This window comes from Magallana gigas, chromosome 10 (genome assembly GCF_963853765.1).
Source record: "Magallana gigas chromosome 10, xbMagGiga1.1, whole genome shotgun sequence".
Lineage (NCBI taxonomy): Eukaryota > Metazoa > Mollusca > Bivalvia > Ostreida > Ostreidae > Magallana > Magallana gigas.
In genome coordinates this window covers 13,706,041-13,728,776 of record NC_088862.1, presented here as the reverse complement: position 1 = coordinate 13,728,776, position 22,736 = coordinate 13,706,041, and the positions used below count along the sequence as shown (strand labels likewise).

Below are 22,736 nucleotides of genomic sequence, written 5' to 3'. Positions count from 1 at the left end.
AGAGTCCTCATTTCTGCATTTTCTGTTTCCTTTTAGTCTTCAATGTCTTTAAGGTCTGTCTAAGTTCAAACATCTTTTCTTCCGAATGTGCAACGAAATATCATTACAAATGTACAATTCATCTACTGTTAGCCATTGTATCAACTTCTTTCAAGCAATGAAAATTTTCAACACAAATAATTTACTACCAATCTTAAAAATTCATCAATATAAACTTACTTGAAAGATAGAAACAATGGCTTTACAAATAGGAACTCTAATGTACTTTGAGATGACATGTACTGCATTCTTAAAATATATAAAGATATTTTCAAAAGCATTATATTTTAAATTCCTATTCACCCCTTCCCCTCCAAAAAAAGAAACTTATTAATGAAAGTAAAACACTTAAATTCCTTTTTCTTATGATAACAAAGAACCTCATATTTCCCCTCATGAATTTGTCTCAATAATTAGGCTTATGTAATTTTTTCAAGTTACTAAATGAAAGTGAACATTTTGAATACCATTTCATTTTAAGAATATTAAAATTTGGGTATTGGTAAAATTTCATTTTTTCACATTCATGAATTCAATAAGAGTACACAATTAAAACTGGTTCTAAGGATTTTTGTTTCTTAATCAATTAAAAATATTTCAGAGAGCCAAAAATAAGGTTTTCTTGAACCTGGGACAGACTACAATAATAATCATATCTAACTAAACTTAAATATTTCAAGACTTGGTATTTAAGAAAATAAAAAATTAGAATTTTACTCAATATGTTACATAATCCCCCAAAGATTCAAAGTCCAAAAACTGATTCATTGAACACATTGAAATTTGAAGAAAAAATATTATCAGTGAAATAAATTACCTCCCTTGTTTTTTTTTTCTTTTGGCATTGTTATATGAAAATATACAATGTTAATATTTCTTTTTAAAGTTTACCTTATACACTGTACTTGAGAAGTAAAATGGATACATTAAATCAATTGCATATACTCTTACAGGTACAACTTATATGTGAATGTGAATATATATACCTTTAAAATAAAGCATTTCAATAGAGAATGCTTCATTGAACAATGCATAAAATATTCATTCAGTTTGAACAGTCTCATTATGTACAAAATAAGAACAAATGATTTTTTTCTTTTGTTTTACAATTACTCATGTACATAACACAATAAAGTTTCGATTAATTAAAAAAGATATGACAATATCCCCATTCTAATACATGTACAATAGCCAGCCATATTTTCAGAGCAAAACAAATTAAAAAATTTACAGCTTTTTAATAAATTATAAATCAACTTACACAAGATTGCACTACAATTGTACAAAAAATACAAGAATTTATCAGATTACCACAAGCCAACATGTAACTTGCCCCAGTCATCAAATTTTATCATCGGCATCTGGTTTTGTTCTTTGTAAATTATTCTTTCTCCCAATATTATTTTTACTCAAAAGTTAATTTTTTGGTTTCTAAAATATACCCATTTTCTACCTAAAGTTAAACAAAATACAGAAGTATCTGAATATGTATATTATTTTTTAATGGAAATGACGTTTAATTTACAAAGTACAAAAACAGCGAAGATCTGCTTGTCCTCCAAAGCATCCCTGATAAACAAGATTGAAGCATTCAACATTATGAGATTTTATTTCAGCACACAGTAATACAATAGAGACTGAATTTCCCTGCAAGTTTTTGAAATACACCTGCTTTTGATGGCCGTAACATTGCAATTATTCACAATGGATCATTTCCACTTGTTCTCTTTGAACTAGGATTAAGCATGGAAACTTTTTTTCAAAATGAAGTTTTCTCCAGAACCATATTAATTAAGGAAAACGGATGCACACAGAATAATGACACTGAACCTTCAACACAATCACTCATTCTCTCTCTCTCTCTCTCAACAAAGTTTTGTCTCTGAGGATATTTCCAACACTTTCACACCAAACAAAATGCATATTTTACTTGTACATACTTTTAATGCAATCTATGAAAATGAACTTGAAGCTCAATTTCTGAGCCCAAAATTTCCCCTCCCAACCATTCATCTTTCAGTAAACAAAGCACTTACAAACACTATCATCTCTATATATAATTTTATCTAATTGCACCCATTGGAAATCACAGATAATTGAAAACAAACATCATCTAAGAACTTTAAAATGGGCATTTTTTTTTTTGAACTGAAATAAACAGCTGTTTTTTTAGCACCAATGTTTGAAATAGGGCTTATCAACTAAATCCAGATAACTTCTTTAAATGCATTTACTCCTAATGCAGGCAGTAGTATCATGCATCAATTAAATACCAGACTACTATACAAAGGAGGAAAGAACAAGCTTGTTTTTGCAACAGGAACAAAAAAAAAATACATGTACAATGGATAATTAGTTAAAGATTTACGGTAAACTAATTCCAGCTACCCCTCCCCCCTCGGTGATTCCCACTTCGGCTGGAGGAGTGGGGTGGGGGAAACCCCCCAACAGGTTGATCCATCAGTGAAGGAATGCCAGACTTTGAGGATGGAGCTGAAGAACCACCAGAGGAGGCTGCTTTGTTCTTCAGTATACTCTTGGGAGGCTTGGGGCCCCCCTGAGCTGCTTCCGCATAGGATTTAGGGGGAGGCCTCCCCTCCCCTGAATACTGTCCATAATAGCCAGCTCCCCCACTTGGAGGGGGGTTGAACTGTCCACCATAGCTTTCTCCTCCAGAAGAGAAACTCCCCCTTGCGTTTTCGTCAAATACTGCACTCCCTGAGTAGCTGCTGGATCTAGTGTAGTCGACTCGGTCTGTGGAATAGTAACTCGACTCAGATTTACTGTAGGAATCTGTGTGGGTCATGCGGGTTTCCGAGGCCGATATTTCTGTCCCTCCCAAACTCACACGCATTCCTTGTTGAGCCAAAAGCTGTGCCAATGCAGCCTTCACACCAGCATTTTCACCGCCTCCAGAGCTGTTGCTATTATCTTGGCTGTAAACAGTAGAGTTACCCTCTGTTAACCCTCCCCCTTTGTTCCCCCCAAACATATTGCTAGAACTATGATTACCATAATCGGGCCGAAAGCCTTCGGCAGAGTACGCAGAGCTTTGGTTCCCTGAAGTGTCTGCCCTCCCGGGCACTGCCTGGTCAGCTACACCCTGATCTTTGGAGAACCGAGCTGCAAGCATGAGTTGAGCATTCAGGTTACTCATCAGCTGCTGAGTTTGCTCGTCCAGTGTCACATTCACACTCTTGGCTACATCAGGCACAGACATGCCCTTCTGTAAAAGTGCAATCATCTGAGTTAGCTGATGCCCTGCCTCTTTCCCATCTTGATCCGTGGCAGGCGGTGCCTCTACTGGCGGTTCTTGGGCAGCCACGTCCAGTCCTGGAATTCCGGAGGAACCACCGGCTTTCTCTTTCCTGTTGAATATTCCCCCCACTGGTGCTTTGCTGTTGCTATTTGCCCCCGACTGAGGCTTGCCTTTGGGCGGAAGTGTCCTATCACTCGATAAAGACCGTCGCATGTCTTTGACCTCTGTTTTTCCAGCGATGGACTGTGCACTAGCTGAGGCCACACTTCCCTTGGAGCTGTTTCCCTGTGAAACTGATGGATCCTCTCCTCTCTTCTGAGCCTCTTTCATATGCTTCTTCCGATTCTTGCACCACATTTCATGGCAGTCCTGGTCTCTAGGCAGACTAAAAGGGGCAAAATAAAAAATGATTTAAAGTACATTTTCATGAAAAAAAAATATTTCTTAACAATAATCAAGAAAGCAAAAATTTTAATTTGTTACATCATACAAAAGCAAAAATCTATCTAGGAATTCTAGATGGATAGGTTCAACTTACTCTGGTGGCGGTATTCTACTGGGTTCCACCTCCCGAAGCCAAGGGCAGATAAGTGCAGCCTCAGCTGTGATTCTACGAGAGGGGTCCAAGTCCAACATCTGATCCATTAAATCCAGAGCAGTCTTTGGCAAGCTTTAACAAATCATCACAAGCATATAGGAAAAATTAATCTTATATTTATAAATTACCTAATTTCTCCGCAAATAATTTTTGCTCGACACCTTTATGGATATTTTTTTTTTAAATTTACAGAAAAAAGAGTGTAAATTGCACTGTCAGTGATATTTGCATACCAGCTTGTAAAATAGTGATCCTAAAATTTACAATTTAGCAAGAAAACTAAGAAGATTGGTATCTGAAATCATCAGCAATAAAATAATCCTGATTGAGTGTAACTAGACTTACAAAGAAAACTCCTCCCTTAGCCTCCTTCTGTACTGTTTCTTTGGCTTGAATGTGTGGAACAATGGCAGCTTGATCACGTCAGGCCACACGGCGGGACAGGGGGAGCCACAGGTCTTACTGATCAGCTCCAGTTGGGCGAACTCCTGGCCTGCCTGGAATATCGGCTTCCGGGTGAACAGTTCTCCCAAGATGCAGCTGAAATTGATTCAGAAAAAATTGTTTTTAATCATCAGGGAACATTTTTTTTTTGGACCATAAGGTGTGAATGTCCAAGAAAGACTATCAAGATTCTTTATTGTTACTAACAACAAACACATACTCCTATATGATTATATAGAAATGATTTCACTGATTATATATTTTTTTTAAATCATTTCATCTCAACACACAACATTTAATAACAATTGAAGTAAAAGATGAATGACAAGTTCACTCCCTAATCAAAAATGGCAAAACTAATTCAAAACTCCAAAACACAATTCATTTTAATTGTTTACTTTTAATCTGTTGTTAAAGGATACAAAGCATATTAATGTTTACCCGATACTCCAGATGTCGATGGCTGGTCCGTATCTCTCCTCGCCCAGAAGTAGCTCTGGGGGTCGGTACCAGAGCGTGATCACCTTGTTTGTGTACAGTCTGTCCTTGTCCTCGGCGTCATACAGACGTGCCAGTCCCCAGTCTCCCAGTTTTATCTGACCCCTGAAACAAATCACATTATGTTACCGTGATGGTCGCCATCTCAAGGCGGGAACCAGAATCTCCTTCCTAGTGGTAAAAAACCTTGCAAAAACTGGGCAAAAGTTTGAACCCATTTCCATTATGTTGATTACATATCCATTTTTTTTTCATCCTTTACTTTTACCTGTATTTAAATCAAAATTACTAGAGTTACATGCACGAGAAAAAATTTGAAAAATCTGAAATTCAGAGAGACAGACATGGTGATGTGAAGAAATTCTCCTCCTCTCCATACCATCTTCGAGATGGTTTTATCATTTTAATCCAAGGTGGCATTGTCCAATTCAAAGTACTGTAAACAAAATCAACAACTCCTTTTTAAAAAGAATTCTCGACTTACCTGTTATTCAGCAAGATATTGGAACACTTGATGTCTCTATGCAAGAAGTTCTTCCTATGGCAATAGTTCAAGCCATCCAGTAGCTGTTTGGTAAATGAGGCAATGTGTTCCTCCTTTAAATGGCACATCCCAGACTCCAGAATCCCCATCAGGTCATGATCCATGTATTCAAACACCAAATAGAAGGCACCTACAAAGTTCAGAACGAAAATGACTAACTACATTGGTCATATTGATTGTCATAACTAGTTGATGTGATGAAAAGGAGAAGGAGAGGGGTGTCTTGTTTAATTATATTGCGCATGTTTTATTTCACATTTCTTTCAAATTGTTAAATCACTTTTGTGCATAAATTCTCCCCAGATTTGTTCTGCATACATTCAAATGAACATCCCTCCATGCACTCGAAAAAAGTGTTTGCCTAAGTGGCAATAGTTCTCAAAGAGAAATTTTCAATCTGTTACTGAAATGCACAACATTTCACCAAATATCTGTCTCCTGGGTCTAGAGTTCTAAATATGTGACAAAATTCACATTTTAACAAGCATATATGATTAATATACATGTGTATAAGCACTAATCTCGGAGATTTCAACATTGAGAGTCATACCGTAGATTCCTAATAAACCGTGAGAAATGAATATTCCCGTAAAATTGCGAGAAGCACCCTTCACTATTTCTATTTCTAAATTTATTGTCATTATTATTTGAGAATTGAGAACTTTAAGAAAAGGGAGAAAAGGTCTGCATTTGCGAATTTATATTCTCATGATTTTGATACAAAACAGCGGAATCACAGAATTGAGTACTCGCGTAATACAAGGAATTTACAGTAACCATGAGGCCTACATTCCTGTGCCCCTACCTTTGTCTTTCTTGAAGTCGAGTGCATCCTGCTTGTCTGTGACAATCTCCTTCAGGTTGACTATATTGGGGTGGTTCAGCTGCCGCAGGATCTTGATTTCCCGTACAGCCGTGATGGGAAAACCCTCCTTCTCATTTTCCAGTCGCACCTTCTTCAAAGCCACCAGCTCATCTGAAAACAATTGTTTTATAAAACATACTGCTCAAATTCAAGACCATATAATAATAAATTTCAAACTAATTTCTCATTGAGATGTAAGCGATTTTTTGAAACTTAAGCTTTTTTTAACAAAATTAAAAACTTTCATATTCTATTTCTTTCTGGATCTTAAATATTTGTATACAATAGACCATGTGGTCAGTTGACCTTTGACCTACTCACCTGTGAAGGTGTCTTTTGCCTTGTACACCTGACCATAAGTCCCCTCGCCAATGATCTCGATGATCTTGAACAGGTCAACACATCTCTCCCCCCAGTCTCCTTTGACCCTCTCATCAAGACGTCTTTGTTGACAGATTCTACAAGAGGGGAAAAAATCCTGTGATACATTTTCTACTTTCTATAAGTGTTACATTGTACCTGTGAAAACTATGTACTTCCTACTTTATTTTAGTACAATGACACTTCTAATACACTCTTTGTGTAGCCAAATTGCGTGTCTGAAGAAACAAGAATGTTGCTCAACATAAAATCTGGCATTTCTTTAGCTGTCTTGCTTGAGTGTATAAACCATTAGAGATTCACCACCTCAAAAAGAAGCAACACATTTCAACATTGGTAGTTCTATACTGCTAAAAGTGGACAACTCATTATTGACCAACTGTTTCTTATGAGATATATGGTACAACATTCAGTCTTTCCAAGCCATAATCTTAACAGACTTAAGACCAATTATAATATTAAACTTTTCTCTTATAAACTTTAACTTTTCTATGGCTAATTGTTCCTGCTGAGCAAAATGATAAATATTTAGATAGAAAACAGTTACTTTCTTCCCAGAGTGCACCAGACATCCCCCCCCCCCCCCCCCCAAAAAAAGAAGAAATTCACAATGTATTTCTGAACCCATGGAGAGCAAGAAAACATACAATAAACAGATAATATAAACATTAAAAATAACCATCTATCCACAAGGAAAAAGTCAGTGTTATGTTTTCTCTGTGGCAACTATTCTGTGATTTCACTGTCTTACAAGACAAGATAATGCTGGTATGCACATTAAAAAACAAAACAGCAATATAAAGAGGGGCACCCTGGTGCTTGCTATAAAATCATTCAATACTGTGTTACGTCATGTCTGATAAGGTTTCTACAAGCTGGTTTTCTCCAAGTTTTATCAACATTGTAGTTTTCATAAATTAATATAGAGAATTAGAGATCTGAAACCGAGACATGACTATCTCTCTGCAAACATATGGTTCTTGCCAGGCAGATCAGCATTTGTATTCTATGTAACGATTTATTAGAATTACTTGGTGTTTAATTATGTTAATCATTCTCATTTTGCTCCAAAATAAAAACCCAGAATAATTTGTCATCTTTGAAAGAGATACAATGTACCTTTTCTATTTGGTTAGCTTGGTTTGACCAAATTCATATAAAACATCCTATAGAGATCTACAGAGGAAGTAAAATCGCTGTCCGTTTTTCGTACTTGACGGTAATTAATACAGTGTAGCCCAATGCCAGACCCAGGGCATTCATAGAGAACACTCTAGCGTGAAAGAGGGCCAACTTGATCTCGCTGTTTGTATATAAATGTATAAATCATGAAAGAGATACACACCTCACTAAACAGCTGAGGTACAGAACATGACAAAAAACAATATTACCCAGACTGTCGCCAAACTGAATAATAACCTATCACGCCTTCAACTTAAAGCTGAACACCGCTCGTAAATAGGCACTGTCCGCCATATTTCTCTTTAATCACTGCTGTCTCTACAACCCTTATATAAGGGACAGACCTCTAAACAGTTCAAAGTACTTCGCTGTAGAGGTCTCACCTGTGTGGACGTACATTTTGCCTCGCCGTGTTACTCGGTCGCGATGAAATTATCAAATTTTACGCACCTTTTTGAAGCCAGGAGAATACTAACATCAAATAAATTAGTCAATGCATTATTTACGAACAGAAAATGAACATAAGATAAGAAAAAATGTATAAAATCTAAAGACCACGAAAGGAATACTACATGTCGGCCACAAGGTTCAGGTGTGCAATCGGGTGTAACGAAATCGAAGGGTTTATATACCAGGTATCTGTGTGACGGTGCCTATTTACGAGCGGTGTTCAGCTTTAATGACTGACCTTGAACTGAAATACTAAAATTTGACCTTGACATTTCAAATAACAAGTCTATATCTTATTAAATCAAAAATAAAAGAAAAAGGTCAGAGTTAAAAACAGCAAGACTGAAAAAAAATAATACACACCCCTGATCTATTGAGGTGGTGGGATGGGCCATAAACAAATAAATAAAGATACCTGGAGTTATGATTGACTATCTATTCACATGACAAAAGGAAAGCACGCACAACTTAATTTAAATCTGGTAAAAGTCTTATTAACATGAGGAATATTTACAAGACTCAAGATATTTATCTAAGAAAAATTCTGACCCTAACATTTTAAAATTGAAGCCCGCTTGTTTGCAGTTATATTTTCTCCTAAATATTCGTGAAGCTTTTAGATTAATATTATGAAGATGCTTACTTTGGCTTTTTAACTTTTGGGGCCAATTGTTGGGACATGTCCCTTTTGGGTGTGGGTTCTGGCTCGGGGTCAAACTCTGGCTCCGGTTCGTCCATCATTGGCGGCATAGGGAGGTCGGTGATACGCTTGCGGTGCTGAAGCTCCTGCTTTCTGGTAACGAAACGACCATAACTTTGAATGAAACAAACTGACCTGTAGCACATCTTCTCTATTATTAAACAAACTACACAAACTTAACCTTCCTTAATTACAAAAACCCTTATCTCTTGAAAATCATGATATCAATTAAGAGCGATCTCTTATCTTTAATAGAAATTCGAGGACCAATATCACACATATTAAAACTCTTTTGCTGTATAACATTTAACTCAACTTTATACTCCTTCATCAGAAAGACTTATTATAATTTTTTAATTCTGAGATGCAACGTCAACCATACCTATATGGACTAGGAGTACCCATGCTTTCTACTGGAGAAACTCGAGGCAGGGGTAAACTGGGACGTGGAACAGGAGGTAATTCTGGTTCTGCTCGGTGCTCGCGGTAATCTGGTCTCCGGTCCTCCATTTTACGCACCGGGGGCAGATCTTCTCTATGGTAGGGCATCTTTGGCGGCATCTCACGAATCTCCTCTCTGCGAGGCTCCATTCTTCTTGGTTCGAGGTCCCTCTCCTCCCGTTTGATGTCGGACTTCATTAAATCATCTGGTCCCCTGCTTCTTCTGCTGGAGGAATAGGGAGGCGACCTCGACCCATAATCCCCTTTACTGGAATTAATAGCGGATGAGTTCCTGTCTGATTTGTCTTTGTCTGAGGAATGATTTTTATTGCTGGATCTTGAGTCTTTAGAATCACGTCCTTTGGCAGCAAGCAGGGCGGCTTCCTTTGCCTCCCGTGCTCGTCGATGTTTTGAAAGCTCTGCGGCAAGAGTGTTTGTTGCATACTTGGAATGCGAGAGTTTATTACTTGAGCCTCGAGATGGACTTCGAGAAGAAGACCGCCTCTGTCGATTTGATGTGGAATATCTTCCCGGAGATCGTGATCGCCTTGTTCTGCGAGGACTAGGGGAACGGCTTCGAGAAGATCGCCTGTATTTGTCATTTTTTTCTGGGTATCTACTTGAACTGAAATATAAAAAGTCAACTTATTATTCAGCAAAACAATATTAAGAGCAGTTTTGATTCTTACGTTTACAAACCAAATTTTACACTGAATTTGCTGAAATTTATAAAATCTTCAAGCTTTGAGAGCAAATTCCTCAACTGATCTACAACTTTATCTTAAAATCTACATGCAAAGACAGAGGAATACTTTTCAAACTAGTTGTTAACTATTTCATCTTATCTACGATACAGTAAATAACAAGAGCAATATATAAAACATACAAAAAATCAAGGTGATGCAATTTCACTAACACGCCACATGTACTTCAAGTACCTGCTATATTTTGATTTTCTATTGTATGGACTTGGTGACCGCGATCTGTAGCGTTTCCTTGGACTACCCACAGGGCTTGCATCTCTGTCTCTGTAAGCTTTCGGGGGATTCGCGTACGCTCTTGGAGGTTCCGCAAAATGCCTGGCAGGCTCCCGAGGATGTTGCTCTGGGGAATAAGGCCTCTTCTTCGTTTTCCTTGACGAGGAAGAATAAGATTGCGGCGGAGGACTGTCTCTAATCACTATTGGAGAGTTACTTTGGCTTCTGTCGTATTTGTACCTGCGGAGTTCAGTGGCAGGTGAAATTTCATGATGGACGTCCCTTGACCGCGAAGATTGCGTGGCTGGCGGTGGTGTCGTGTTTATTTCAGAGTCTGAACTAATGTCATCGTAATCCACAATCGGCTTTCCACGGGTCTGATCATTCACAGAGTCTCTTTCTTTAGATCGCTCTTTCCTTTTGGATTTCTTCTGCTTTACTTTCTTTTTCCTACTGCGACTTGAGTCACTGTAACTGTCTTTCTCGCGTACGTCTCTCGAGTCACGAGAATCCCTTGATTGTTCGTGGTAGTCGTTTGCCACCATGTGACGATATGATCTTGCATCATATTCTCCAAAATATGCCGAATCGCCTGCCGGAGGCTTGCGAGGCATTTTATCTTCTTCAGACAATGTAGTCTCAGTTGCGGATATCCATGACGAAATTTAGAGTTACCTCCTCCTGAATAGAAATCGAAGAAATCTCACTTCCTTATTTGAACGAATATTGAGCTGTATTCCAAAATTTCAAGTAAAGATCACTTTAGTAGAAACTTTCCCATCCGCACAACACTGTGTTGTTGATGTCAAGACGAACAGAACGATGAAATTTTTCTTCAAATATGGCGACGTAATATTGTCGTTGTCAGATATTGTACTTTACCAATGTTAGCAAAATAACGTTATGGTACAAGAAAATTAGAATAGTCTTTCCACGAATCGGTTTATTACAATCAGTTTTACTTTTAAACTGTATTTTGAGATCTTGATGTCTTAATTTTACAACGATATTTTCTGATTTTCTCCTAAGTAATTTAGGTACCCTAACACATAATTTTAGTTATATGCCGAATTGCATTGTGGGTCAAACACACAGTTTGATGACGTAGTTCTCACGGAAGTGATAGCAAAAAGTAGTTTATTCAACAATTTTGACATTTCCTTGACTTTTTAAAGATGTAAACAGAATATGTGCTCTAAGAATTTAGACAGATAGCATTCACACAAAGACACGGTATGTTCATATATGATTTAACACATGACTACATCAGCTGTTTCTTGTCTCTGATTATGTTACAAAGAAAAAGAGTGTTATCATTAAGAATTTAACATGATGATGTATTTTGTTTTTGCCAGGGAAATTTTCATTAAGTTTTTGAGGGCAAATAATTATTTCGGATAATTGTTATTATGGAAATCTTTTGTATTCATATTTGCCATGGTTGTTTTATCGTTTGCAGTATGTCTGTCCGAAGATATTTTATTATTTATAAATGCAACACACTTTCTTGAATTATTCGTTATTTATAAGTAACTCATGATTCAAACGCTGTTTATTCAACAGTATAAAAAAATCCCAAGATTTTCCCTTTGAAACGCCCCCTCTTAAGCTTGTCAGGTTTCAATACAATGGCTAGAAATAAAATGTCTACGGAGATTTTACATTGCATCAAAAATGAAATTACCCAAATGATAATATTGAAAAATTGTGCGAGGTATTCCAAGTAACGTCCATAGGAGAAAAGATGTAAACATTTCCCATTATCAATCTCCACAAGAAATCTGTTTTCGTTCTTGTGAGTTTTGCAGAGTGAAAAAATGATCCTCGATGCTCCCGTTTTAATGATGTTTGGCTACTCGTTTTTAATAATTTTAATCAGATTGAACTGTGTCAATAATTAAGGATTTCTTGGATCTTTTACCGTGCATCGATATTTCAATTGCATGAGTGTAGTTAATTTCACAGGTATTTGTATATTTATGAAAAATTGTCCAAATGTGCTGCATATAAATATCTTGGGACAGACAGTCACAGGCTATAAGAGATTACAAGTATAATGCGGATAATTATAATCATGTTACATGTAACCTAGCATAATTTTATTGACTTTTAAATATTCATCAAAGTTAATTTACCCGTCTGTAAAAAAAAAAAGAACCTTGATTGAGTTGATGCTGAATAATTTAATTGTTTTTAAAGTCTTGGGTTGATGTGTCAAATATCTTCTGAAATCAGTTTTAACAAAAAAAAACACGTATATCCGATTTTTCCGTGTGTCACAAAATTTGCAAAAATTAGGAAAGTCTAGCTGTATAAGTTTTAATTTGCGACAGTAATTTTTGCGATATAAAAAATTAGACCATCGCGAAATTACTGAATATAAGGTAGTTTTCTAATAAACATTTACACCAACATCATTTCCTTTCCATTATTTGTGTTAAGTTCAACTAGCTCAAACTGAAAGACCCAGGGGTTTTTATCACAGAATTTGAAGAGAAATATCTCAGAGCTAGCTTAATTATTAACTGAAATATACAACTTAATTGTCCCCATTCAGGGGATAGGGTGACAAATAGTTTGTTATTATATAGGGAAATTTTTTAAAATATTTTTTTTATATGGGGGGGGGTGGTGGCTATCATTCTACTGGTACAAGGTTTCCCATTAACTTTTCTTTACAAGTAAATTATTTAGCACTTATTGTAAAGAAAAATTAATTCTCATGTGCAGACAATAAATCTGCCTCACCCTTCTTCAGATCAGCAATTTTACGAGGGTCTGATTATAACTACTACCTGGAGTTCAGACTCTGAGGTAATTTACTTTAAACCATCGAAAATCAATCAGAACTAACTGATATTAAACAATCTTTATGTTTGTACCAGTATTCCAACATTTGGTAAAAATTGTCTGTCAAGATGGCAAAATATTATTCGATATCAGATTTTATTGATTCGGTCTCTAGAAATGTGGTCAGGTAATGAAGTATGTCACCGAAAATTAATTTATTGAAAGTACATTAGATCAGATCTGATTAAGCATTCATTTAGAATCACATTTATTCAAAGCATAGAAATTAATCTTAATTGTAATTACATTGTATGTTCAGCATGCATGCAAAGACATTCCCTTATATATTCATGATCTAGCTTTCTTAGTTTTCTTCGTACATGTATGTTAATTTTTCTCAATTAAACAACACCATACACAAAAAGAGATAGAAACTCTGGGGGTTTTTTTTTTTAAATAAAGCTATATAAATGTTTAATTACATCTACATGTACTTTAAACAATTCATGATTTTTTTTCTAATTTTTAATGAACAATTTAATCTACTTGATCTGTCAGCCATTTTTGATGAAGCTAGGACTATAGAGTAGGAATTCTGGGATGCGCTGTCAACAAAAATATCAAAACAAATGTTAGCTAGCTCTATAAAGAATCCCTCCCCCCCCCCCCCCCCCCCCCCCCCTTCTGAGCCTAGTTGGGAAAACTCAAACTCTGCTTTGTTCATGCATGCATCCTCATTATTTAGTGTCAATGGCAATTAAGCCAGCTAGGCTTGATGTTAGATCGAATAACAATTCAATTGCAATTTGACCTACAAATTTCAAATCAAAATTATTGTGATTCTCTGAACTGCGATCTTAATTGAAATTAATTAATAGAACTAAAATTAATTGATAATGTTATGTGCATGGTATTTCTGTGAAGAATATCCCATCCACCACTAGACAGGAAATACATTAAATTATCTCAAATGACAGAAAAAGTCCTCTAACAGGTGTAAAAGAGGTAGTAATTACCTGAATCCAATGTAAAAAATTTTGTAATATTTCGTGTAAAATGTTGGTTTTAGGATACTCAGTTTTATTGGTCTATAAGGCAGAAATAATGTTTCTGAGAGGTAATTATATTATAAGTCTACAAAAATCTATGATCTTGATGTATTGTGATGTATGCATGTACCCTGTATAATTGTTATTGTACATGTATGTAAACTGAGAGGATTTTGGGGCTTCTGAGTACATGCTAAGTCAAAGTATTGGTTTTTGGATTATTTTCTTTTTATGAACTAAATGAACTCAAAGTTTTTTCTGATTATTTGGTATGGGCTTTATGTATTGACATTTTGATCGATGCTGAGAATTGTTGCCCATGCACAAATATTATTTATTTAATTAACTGGTTTTGTTTGAATTCTTATTCTATGAGCATGCAATTCCTGCAATAAACATTCAGTAGTTAAAAGAGCCCTCATGTATATTCTGTGTTTGTTTCAAATTCAGCTCTCTACCTCATCAGGGACGCATTTAATATATATTCTTGGAACTGCAATTTATGAAATTACTTTAATACATTAAATATGCATAATATGATTGAAATGTGATAAAATCTACTTATTAATAATATTATTGGGAATTTACCATTCTATTGAAATTTGGCCTTCTGGTGAAATTTTCGATTATTTATGGTATATATTTACAGCTATAATTTCTGGAGCAATATACTAAGATAATAAAGTTACACATTAGCCTGAAAGATAAAATTTCTTTGATACTTTTACTAACGATATTAAATTCCACACCTAGCTAGCTCATGATAGGAGAGGAACTACTTACAGGCACGTAGCATCGTTTTTGAAAGTGGGGGGGCCAGACCCATCCAAAAAATCTTGACAAGCAAAAAAAGGGAAATTTAAAGTTTTCCAAAAATCCTCAAAATCCTAATCCGTGGGGGGGGGGGGGGGGGGGGGGGGGGGGGGGGGGGGGGGGTAGACTCAACTATACTTCCAAAAAAAAATCCCCCCCTGGCCCCCCCCTGATGCTACGTGCCTGACTTACTGCGTAAAAATTGTGAAAAGCTCATGTTGCAATGTAAAATCAATAATCTAACACTATACAGAATATAGCCTTCTTTTTTTCGTTCTTATCTTTCCAGGAAAAATATCCATATTTCGTGGAGTGAACAGGAGGGAACAAGAAACGTTGCGTCAAGAATCTGGGAGAAAATGAAGGTTCCAGCACGGAGTTTACTTCAGGCGCTGGTGAACGCCTCCGAGAAAGGTGCCAAAATTGCCAGGGTCATCCGAGCAGAGTCCGCGTTACTTGAATTGCTGGTTCAGGAGAAAGCTGGGGACCAGAAAAATCGCCGATTTGTTCAGGATTTTAAGACCTTGGCCGATGTTTTGGTGCAGGAAACCGTTAGACACGATCTTAGTGCCCAGGTAAACAAGATTTATTTATCATTCTGGATTAGATCATAAAGATTCATGCATATCACTTTTTCATACAAGCAGCAGATTTTTTTTCTTCAATTCTTGCACTATCCAGCTACTTTTTCTTTGACATGCATATTCCCCTATTTCCCTGACAAGTGGTAATCTCGACAATGAAAGTCACTTTTACCTGTTTAATTTTTCAACTTTTTTTTATTTTGGTCTTGAAAGATATGTGCATGGAAAATTGTTTGGTAAAGTTAATGAAGCATTCATTGTGTGATTTATTGAATAACATAGGTGATACATTTAGAACCATTTTAACAAGAGCTTGGACTTTGGGTAGGTGTATCAAACAGCAATGTGACATAGGCCTGTCTATTTCATCGCTATCCCCTCAGCCATGTCTCCTTTTAATCAACAGGATTTATCTGGCTTTTGAGCTAAGACTACTTATTTCACTTGAAACAGACATGTCATTTTGAACTTGTTTGACACAAGAAATAGAGAGCTACGTCCTACTGAAAGTCCAAGGTCTTGTTAAAATGGTTCTATATGTGTCAGTGTATTATACTGATCAAAGTACTAAGTGGATGTTCAAAATTAATTATGATCTCTATAATTGCTTGGGTCTTATGTGATACATTTATTTACATGTATTTATTATACTAATAATTTGATTTTGATCTGAACATATTTTTATTGTACAAAATTACAACTGGGATTGGGCACAAGTTCAGAAACTTAGACCGCCCTCTCCCATTATTATACTTATCATAATGTTAAACTAAAATCGCCCCAAAAAGCAATTCCAAATTAATACCGTAAATTTCAACTGTGAAAATGAACTTATTTCCACTAAAAACTGCATCAGCTTCACTTTTCAAATTGATTCTCTCAAATTTTTCCTCTTAATTGAACAAAATGATATAATAAGAGAAAAAACTGCAATTAAATTTTTAGTGTGCTATTATTTAGTAATTTACTAATACTGGTAGGTGTAATGACATTAATGTATGTTGGTTTTAGTTTCCGGGCATTGGCGCTAGTATTTATGGAGAAGAGAGCAACAAATTCACCAATGTTCTAGGCGAGTCAATTTCTGTGCAGGTACTTCAAGACCAAGAAGCGACAGCCCAGCTCTTATGTAGGTATAAAAAAATATGCAAATATTGATTTTCTCAATGAAATTTACCACTGCATATAATCCCTCATCACTCAGGTAAATGCTTCCCATTCTGTCACGTAATACAGAATAGGAAGTATGATTTGTGGATTCTTCACCTTTTTGTTCTGATTTGTCTTTGACATGCAAATAACCCTTGTCAAAGTCCTGCTGTTAGTATAAAACTTTTTATCTCTACTGTGATTCGTCATTACTTTTGAGCATCAATTTTTGCAGATTTAATAAAATCACAGTTTCAGGGATACGTAAATTTTGTGGACATTTATGATCCTATCAACACGATATGTTATTAGAAATTGACAGACTGACTAATATGTCTAAGGTTCTGTACTAAAGTAGCATTAGGTGTTGTTGAGATGAAGATTTATGCTCACGAACATTGATGAAACCACACTAATGAGATCTGATAAAAATTTATAAGCAGCCAACTCCGATAATTATTGAAACTTTTTTGAAGGCCCTGGGGCCATAAAACTTAGACAACCTTAGTCTCACTTTAACAAAAGGAAGATAGAGTGGGAAAGGGAGACTGAAATCAAAAGTGAGCTCGTCTAAGTTTTATGGCCCTGGAACCTGATATCTTATGTCTGTAAGAATAATGTTGCACTGGTATATTGCCTGTAGGTTCTGTGCTAGATGACAACATGGCTGCTGCCAGGTTGCTGGCCAAGGTTGCTCACGAGGAGGTGCTGGTAGACGCAGGTCCGGAACTGGATGATGTGGATGTAGACCTGGATCTGGAGGATCTCGGAGTCTGGATTGATCCGATTGGTAATTCTACAGCTTTCATATTAAGAAAGAGGGTTTGATGGTTGTGGCCACTTTAAGAATACATTGTACTGTATACAGGGAAATATTCGCCCCCGTTTTATTTTCGTCCCTTTCACCCTCGTTATCAGCGAGCGAATTTAAGACTGGACGAATTCCTATGTCTCAAACTATCTTTCTTTATTCACAATTTTGATTGGGTGAATTTAAGACGGGTGAACTGTTTGCAAGTGAAAAAGGGCGAAAATAAACAAGGTGAATATAATCCAGTATACCGTATACAGTAATTCTGCGATTCAAAGATTTACCATCAAATCGCGAGAACATAAAAGCGCGAATGCCGAAATTTCATCTTAGTTTCTGGTTTTTACATGTGTCCCAAAATTAAAAGCGAGATTTTAAAATTCGCAAGATGGACTTCTCATGATTTTACGCAGATATTAATTCCTTGCGTTTAATTAGGAATTTACAGTATAAAAGAAGAAGAGCTCTGTAAAGGGATATAGAAAAAATATCCAACTTTTAAAGCTGAAATATTTGGAATTTTCCTTTACTTGATCAAAAAATCATCTCTAAAAATAGAAAGTAGAATTGAACACTGTGAATAATGAAAGTACCCCTCACAGATTTTAAAATTTCACTTTTATTTTCTGAGAGTTTAGAATTATAAGAAATTAGAATAAAAGTTCCACATTCACGATTTTATATTCTCGTGTTTGATACAAAACAGCGGGATTGCAGAATGAAGTATTAGCATAAAAAAAGGAATCTACAGTGTCTGTGGGATTCTGTAGCAGTAAAACTGTAGATATTAGTAGAAACTTTGAATTTTTCAGATTCCACGGCCCAGTACATCGATGGTCTGTGTGGTATAATCAATGACAAAGGCCTGGTGTCGTGCGGTCTGCAGTGTGTGGTGGTACTCCTGGGCGTCTACAGTAAATCCGCGGGGCTACCCCAGCTAGGGGTCTGTAACCGACCGTTTGCACAGAGCACGGGAGAGAAGTCAGTATAGTCTCTACTTTTGACATGATTGTTTAAAAATTTGTTTAAATGTACTAGTTTTGAAAGTGGTATTTGACACTTAGTTACAGCTATGATATTTGCTGATGACAGAATATATTAAAGATTGGAATAAGCTGACAAAATCTTACAGTGCATGAATAACATGTGGACTGTTTTTTCTGTTACCTTAATAGATGGAAAGGGGATCTGATGTGGGGTGTAGCAATAGGAGAGACAAAAGTTTTCTCCCTTCCATCTGCAAAAACCACCAACAACAAGCAAAACCTAGTAGTGCTGATGAGTCAGAGCGAAAAACCAGACGTCCAGAAAAAATTCAGAGCCTCGTGTTCTGTCCAACATGCGGCGGGTGCAGGATACAAGCTTCTCTGCGTCAATCAGGGTATCGCGGATGCTTATGTTCTGTCCAAGAGTAGCACCTATATGTGGGATTGCTGTGCCCCCCATGCGATTCTTCTGGCACAAAATGGAGGAGTCATTAGTTACAAGAGTTTATGTGACTTCAATGGTGACCTTTCATCTTGTTCAGAGTTAAGCTTGAACCAGCAGATTACTTATCACCATGACAACCAACCTGGTTCTGGTTCCCAAAGATGGTGCAACCGAGATGGCATTGTTGCATATTGCTCTTTGGAGGCATTACAAGCAATAATAAAAGCAAACAGAGATAATTGATCATTCAACCAAGGAAAGACAACTGGTTTTTAATTACCATATTTTGCCATGTAGATCATTTTACCTTTTCAAAAAGTAGTTTTATATAGTATGTGTTTTGTGTGGTAAAAAAAAAGGATAGTTATCAACTTCTTGTGAAAAATACATTAGAGTTCATCCCAATTTCACATTGTAAATTCCATATAAGCCTCAATGATAAAACTGTACATGTTAATTTATTTATGTACCGTAAATGTTGAAAAAATTGTATGTACTGTACATACCAGTAAATATTTTTGAAAAATTAAATTTACACCAAAAAAAAAGCCAATAGAATTTGAGGGGAAAAAAATTTTGTTTAGCACTCTGAACAATATCCATGTATTTTAGGAATTCTTTCATATTTTTGTAGAAATAGCAGACACAAACACTTTGTTAACAGTAGAATTGAAAAATGGAATGTCAAAGTCAGGTTTTTGTTTGTAATAGCAAAATTGCACAAATTTTATTCAATTTTCAAAGATTATAGATTATTTTCATGGGTTCCTGACTGAGCCAAGGTTATCCAAATCTAAAATTTGAATATTATATTTAAGTAGTGTTGCTGTATGGTTTTTTTTTCATCAACGCCCAATTTTTCTTAATACAGGGCAAAATACGGTAAGTTGTTTGGGTTTTTTTCCCAAACTTAGTTATGTTTGCAATTTCAGTATACCTCTTTTACCATACAGCATTTACTCATGGTGACAATGGTATTCCAGATTTTTGTTTGCAATGAGAAGAAATATTCACATAAAGGTATTGAAAATCTGATTCCTTCAAAGATAACACTCCAGAGTGTAGATTTACAGTTTAGTATTACTCGTATTTGAAAATAATTAAGATACGATTTTTGTGTTTACACATGGTCTGCTTTCGTTTTTACTCGTACTTTTTTTCCAACTTCTTTTTAAATTTTTATTTTTTTCCCCTCTTGACCAGTATTTAAACCCTCCATTAGGTGTGTAGTTGGTCCATTTCAAAATATATACAAAATATATGTATTTACTAACTAGTCATGTGATTAAATCATGTATTTTATTACTGCAATTTTTCTGCTTTAGTTATATTATTGATTTTAGATTATTCAGTTTTTATGGTGCAAGTTTTGTTCACAAATAAAGTGTTCTCATTACCGTACATGTATATGATACTATGACATCATCATTTGTGATGTCATCAGTTATTTTTTACCTATCATCTGTAACAGGATGGGAGAAATAATGACGGACCAGACCTGGATTGGAACCCGTGCCCCCTGAATCTCTAGTCAGGTGCTCTACCAACTGAGCTATTTGGCACCGGTATTCGAAACCAGTCTGACTGTCATAATTCTATCTGTATTTCAAATGTGTCTATCATTATGTATCAATGTCAAAGACAGTTACTCGCACATGATAATAAGGAGGCAAGAATTTTGATACCTGTATATATGAAATTTAAGTGGTTTAAATTTTACTACCCCCCCCCCCTCCACATACACGATCTAAATGTTTTTGGTTTTAACCCCCCCCCCCCTTTTATATAGACATTATTCTTGCATTGATGGCACTTAATTGATAGGTAGGTTTGATGATAAGAATCAGATTTAATAGGTATCTATGTCCATTTAGAGACTAAAAATATGTGTAGAAAATATTACTCTAACAGTATTTTATTATATGAATACAGTCAATTGGTGATATTTCATAATAATATTGATGTTTATTTATTATGATAGTATTGATGTATATTGTTGTTGTTTTTGTCTACTATAACATTTTTATCAGTGGTTATATGCAAAGCAAAAGAAAGCATGGCAGTTGCAAATTATTTCATTTTTGTTAATTAAGAGTTGTACAGTATCTGTGTTTTGATTTTATGATTAAGGTATTTTGCTGGTGTACGTGATGCTACAATGACGGACTCGAGCAAGCCTTGTTTTTTTTTTAATACTCGCACATTAGTTGCCATAATATTTGTATTTAATACATGTACTTGTTAAAATAACGAAATGATTATAGGCGTAAGGGAGGTAATTCGCAGTGAGAGATTGTGATCTAGCTAGCTTTTACAGAATAAATAGCTATAAAAGAATATAGTAACTGTAGAAAAAAATTAAGATGGGGGTATAGAGTAAATGGAGAAGGTAATTGATGAAAGGGGTAATTCTTTATTTTAATATTAAAAGACATAGATGCCTCCTCCTGAGAGAGAGAGAGAGAGAGAGAGAGAGAGAGAGAGAGATTTTATTTAATTGCCCTTGTAAATTAGGAAGAGATAGGTATAGGCAAAAGAGTAGATAATATTGCTATTAAACTACATAAGATTTTATTGAATTCACATTTGCCAATATACAATATGCATCAAGATTTTTTTTTTTTGTTCATTTGAATTTTTTCACTTAATACAATGGGAGCCTTATTAATTTACCAGAAAAATAAATGCATATCAGTGTACCTTGAAAACACACAAGTAAATACCTCATTATAATGTTATATTTTACAAATTTTAAAAGAATATCATCTACTGTTTTTTAACTATCTTCTTTTTTAAAACACTGCCATTGTTGCTCTTATATATATCTTTTTATTTAGCAAAAAATAAATTTAGGAAAAAGTAAAACTTCTTCAAAGTCTGATTTATATAAAAGAGGTTTATACAGAGATTAAAATGAATGTACCATATAAAAACACTTCCTATAGATTACTTTAAGGAATCATTCTTTGAGAATTATGGGATTAAAATTTTGGTTGGGGTGTGATCAAATCGAATAAAGCCTGAGAGCTTTATGAGCGATGTGCATGATCATGCCCTAAATGAAATGATCACCTCATAATATTCAAAAATTGATTTGTTATTACTCATATTTACATAGTTTTCAGCAATTTTAGAAATATTTGAATATAAATAAGCAAACCCCGCTTGTGCCCCAATTGTAAGTGATTTGAATTTATTGGACTGTATATATAGTACAAAATTGGTACATAGTGATATCACAGGAAAAGACACTGAAAAATGTAAATATATCCAATTACTGTGATGTATGTCATTTTAATGTAGCTGTAGCTATATATTGCTTGCGTTTTAGCTGTGTAGATGCTTTAGTAATGTATTTATATAAACAATTCATTTTTAGTAGAATGAATTTTTAAGAAAGATGACCGAAAAATTAAATCGCCTAAGTTAGTGACATTATCCCATTTAAGCACGCTTGGAACGATGTCTCAGTTTAAAATAGTTTTACTCTATGAAAGATATATACATGTACATGTACTTGTAACCATTCAACATGCATATTATAATATATATAAAAAGTATACATATATATCCTATTGTGTATGTTCCTGTATTTGATATTTTATAATAAAAAGTTTATTATATTACAAAACAGGATGTTTTAATTTAAATATAAATATTTATCACTCCACACAAAACTTGCTTATATTGGGAATGAGAAAGTCCCCTTGCATTTCCTATTTTCTGACTTT

General features: G+C 35.2%; 2 protein-coding genes across 4 annotated transcripts; one reads left to right on the top strand and one right to left on the bottom strand.

Moving 5' to 3' along the window:
- Nucleotides 1-1,629: 1,629 nt before the first annotated feature.
- Nucleotides 1,630-11,450, bottom strand: LOC105347499 (cyclin-dependent kinase 12). Of its 2 annotated transcripts, none has more exons than XM_011456616.4 (10): nucleotides 10,340-11,450; nucleotides 9,343-10,026; nucleotides 8,904-9,074; nucleotides 6,569-6,705; nucleotides 6,188-6,358; nucleotides 5,323-5,512; nucleotides 4,782-4,943; nucleotides 4,242-4,436; nucleotides 3,837-3,968; nucleotides 1,630-3,683 (listed from the first exon to the last, which is right to left on the bottom strand). In XM_011456616.4, the coding sequence occupies exons 1-10, from the start codon at nucleotides 10,990-10,992 to the stop codon at nucleotides 2,414-2,416; spliced, it is 3,765 nt and encodes a 1,254-aa protein (XP_011454918.3). In that variant the 5' UTR covers nucleotides 10,993-11,450; the 3' UTR covers nucleotides 1,630-2,413. The 2 variants fall into 2 exon arrangements, with proteins under 2 accessions (XP_011454918.3, XP_011454919.3); XM_011456617.4 differs by having other exon boundaries at nucleotides 8,904-9,053.
- A 14-nt stretch (nucleotides 11,451-11,464) lies between these two features.
- LOC105347500 (inositol polyphosphate 1-phosphatase) lies at nucleotides 11,465-22,636 on the top strand. Of its 2 annotated transcripts, XM_034454790.2 has the most exons (7): nucleotides 11,485-11,611; nucleotides 13,109-13,192; nucleotides 15,320-15,605; nucleotides 16,626-16,743; nucleotides 17,407-17,553; nucleotides 18,387-18,555; nucleotides 18,750-22,636. In XM_034454790.2, exons 3-7 carry the CDS (start codon nucleotides 15,390-15,392, stop codon nucleotides 19,246-19,248), a joined length of 1,149 nt encoding a protein of 382 aa, XP_034310681.2. In that variant the 5' UTR covers nucleotides 11,485-11,611; nucleotides 13,109-13,192; nucleotides 15,320-15,389; the 3' UTR covers nucleotides 19,249-22,636. The 2 variants fall into 2 exon arrangements, with proteins under 2 accessions (XP_011454921.3, XP_034310681.2); XM_011456619.4 differs by lacking the exon at nucleotides 13,109-13,192 and having other exon boundaries at nucleotides 11,465-11,611.
- Nucleotides 22,637-22,736: the final 100 nt, after the last annotated feature.

What these genes read in the sequence shown, in the direction of transcription:
- LOC105347499 (XM_011456616.4), bottom strand. Translation starts at nt 10,992, where the DNA reads ATGCCTCGCAAGCCTCCGGCAGGCGATTCGGCATATTTTGGAGAATAT. An exon ending in CGACTTCAAGAAAGACAAAG is followed by an intron (nt 5,513 to 6,187) that starts GTAGGGGCACAG and finishes TGAACTTTGTAG; the next exon opens with GTGCCTTCTATTTGGTGTTT. An exon ending in ATCGACATCTGGAGTATCGG is followed by an intron (nt 4,437 to 4,781) that starts GTAAACATTAAT and finishes AATCAATTTCAG; the next exon opens with CTGCATCTTGGGAGAACTGT.
- LOC105347500 (XM_011456619.4), top strand. Translation starts at nt 15,390, where the DNA reads ATGAAGGTTCCAGCACGGAGTTTACTTCAGGCGCTGGTGAACGCCTCC. An exon ending in GACACGATCTTAGTGCCCAG is followed by an intron (nt 15,606 to 16,625) that starts GTAAACAAGATT and finishes TGTTGGTTTTAG; the next exon opens with TTTCCGGGCATTGGCGCTAG. An exon ending in GCACAGAGCACGGGAGAGAA is followed by an intron (nt 18,556 to 18,749) that starts GTCAGTATAGTC and finishes TTACCTTAATAG; the next exon opens with ATGGAAAGGGGATCTGATGT.